Below are 2,462 nucleotides of genomic sequence, written 5' to 3' on the forward strand. Positions count from 1 at the left end.
TTTTTGAGATAGTATCTCCATCGCTCAGGCTGCAGTGCAGTGGCGTGATCACAGCTCACTGCAGCCTCAACCTCTCGGGCTCGAGCCTTCCTCCCACCTCAGCCTTCTGAGTAGCTGGGACTACAGGTGCACGCCATCATACCTGGCTAATTTTTGTATTTTTTGTAGAGATGGGGTTTCACCGTGTTTCCCAGGCGGGTCTTGAACTCCTAGGGTCAAGAGATCCACCCGCCTCAGCCTCCCAAAGTGCTAGGATTGTAGATGTGAAGCCCCAGCCTGGCACTGGAAGCAAATTTTTTAAAGGGAGACATAGTATCTATCCCTTAGAGTTGTATAAGGGTAGAATATATAAAATATGGGACCTGAGGCAATTTGTAGCAATGCCCTGTTAAGTAGTGGCCATTTGCTGTAGGTAGAAAAATGTAACCAACAGCACAAGTGCAGTAAGTCAACTGACTGTTCAGCTAGTTACCTGAGTGTTGAGGAATTAAGGCTTCTATTTGTAATTGTAGCAGCTGCTGCAGACTTTTTCAGGGTATTGGGTATGTACTGTACCACAGAATTTTTTATCATTGTTTGCTGACTTGAACAGCCAAAGCTTCTCATATGCTTAGAGGCCACCGAGAAAGACAGTGTAAGTCCCTAGCAACTTAAAAACCATTGCATATGAATGTCCACTGGGTACGATCCCGAGTGTTCGTAATCTCAGCAAGTGAAAATATCATGTAGTTGGAATGCTTTTGCCACCTTTATAAATGATCATGATTGTAACATTTATTGGTCAGACGAGATGCCAAGTGCTTTATATACTTTACCCCTCTTAATTTTCTCAGCCATTCTTTGAAACTAGGTTATATCTCCATTTTACTCCCTAGAAAGGCAAACCGTTCTTGATAGGAAGAGCCAAATAATCTAGGTCAATAACTTGATGTCCAGTTTTTGTTGCTGTTGTTGTTTTTGAGACGGAGTCTCGCTTTGTCGCCCAGGCTGGAATGCAGTGGCACGATCTTGGCTCACTGCAACCTCTGCCTCCCAGGTTCAAGCGATTCTCCTGCCTCAACCTCCCAAGTAGCTGGGACTATAGGCACCTGCCACCATGCCTTGCTAATTTTTATATTTTTAGTAGGGACGGGGTTTCACCATGTTGGCCAAGCTGGTCTCGAACTTCTGACCTCAAGTGATCACCCTGGCCTCGGCCTCCCAAAGTGTTGGGATTACAGGCGTGAGCTACCATGCCTGGCCTAGTATTTCTTGAAGAGAACAATTTCCTAGTTATGGCTGAGGAATCAGAAAATGCTTTTTTACTTCTCATCTGCAAGATGATGGAGGTGGGATCAATGATGTTCACCTAATTGATTTTCATCATAATGTACCCCCCATAGAAAGATCCTAAAGGGTCAGTCCTTAATTGTCAAGATTAAATGATTAATGTTAATTATATTTTATTTTATTGTCTGTGTGTGGTTTATGTTAATCAAACTATGCTGTTAAGACCCAGGATATCCTCCTATTTTTTTGTTTGTTTGTTTTTTGATATGGAGTTTTGCTTTTGTTGCCTAGGCTGGAGTGCAAGGGCATGGTCTCGGCTCACTGCAACCTCCGCCTCCCAGGTTCAAGCGATTCTCCTACCTCAGTCTCCCAAGTCACCGTGATTACAGTTGTGCGCCACCACACCCAGCTAATTTTTGTATTTTTAGTGGAGTCAGGGTTTCACCACGTTGGTCGGGCTGGTCTCGAACTCCTGACCTCGAGTGAGCCACCTGCCTCAACCTCCCAAAATGCTGGGATTACAGGCATGAGCTACCGCACCCAGCCCCTCCTATTCTTAAATATGCATAATGTCTGAAATGCCTGGATCTTAGATAGATAGATCAAAGGTGGTGGGATGGGTCAAGAAGGCAGAGTTTGTTCATTCACCTCTTTACTTGTTGTTAAATGGTCCTACTGTTTAGCCCTGAGTGTATAAAAATGATTAAGACAGTCAAGGTAGAGAATAGTCTACTTAGAGACATTGCCAGAATGTCTGTATTGTCATACATACTATAATAGATACACATGTACTGTATGCCATGATTTTTCAAAAGTACTAGAATAGAAATATTTTTAAATGTTATAGGACACTACTTGTCAGGAAGAGTTGAGGAAAGTCCAATAGAGGAACAACAAACTGAGCTGGGTTTTGAAGCATGGAGTTTCAGATTAAAGAAAAGAGGAAAAGGCCAGGCGTGGTGGCTCATACCTGTAATCCCAGTACTTTGGGAGGCCAAGGCAGGTGGATCACAAGGTCAGGAGTTCGAGACCAGCCTGGCCAAGATGGTGAAACCCTGTCTCTACTAAAAATACAAAAATTAACTGGGCGTGGTGGCGGGCGCCTGTAATCCCAGCTACTTGGGAGGCTGAGGCAGGAGAATCGCTTGAACCCAGGAGGTGGAGGTTACTGTGAGCCAAGATCGTGCCACAGC

At 44.3% G+C, this 2,462-nt stretch overlaps 1 protein-coding gene across 1 annotated transcript in view; it reads left to right on the plus strand.

Annotated features, from left to right (window-relative positions):
• The window catches only part of IFNGR2 (interferon gamma receptor 2 (interferon gamma transducer 1)), a 57,540-nt gene that overhangs the window by 14,902 nt on the left and 40,176 nt on the right, over positions 1 to 2,462 (plus strand). Inside the window, exon 4 of the mRNA XM_011999146.1 lies at positions 413 to 542. Within this exon, the coding sequence (XP_011854536.1) occupies positions 413 to 542 (130 nt within the window). The remainder of the gene's footprint in view (positions 1 to 412; positions 543 to 2,462) is intronic.

The sequence above is a fragment of the Mandrillus leucophaeus genome, unplaced genomic scaffold, assembly GCF_000951045.1.
Source record: "Mandrillus leucophaeus isolate KB7577 unplaced genomic scaffold, Mleu.le_1.0 Scaffold582, whole genome shotgun sequence".
NCBI lineage: Eukaryota > Metazoa > Chordata > Mammalia > Primates > Cercopithecidae > Mandrillus > Mandrillus leucophaeus.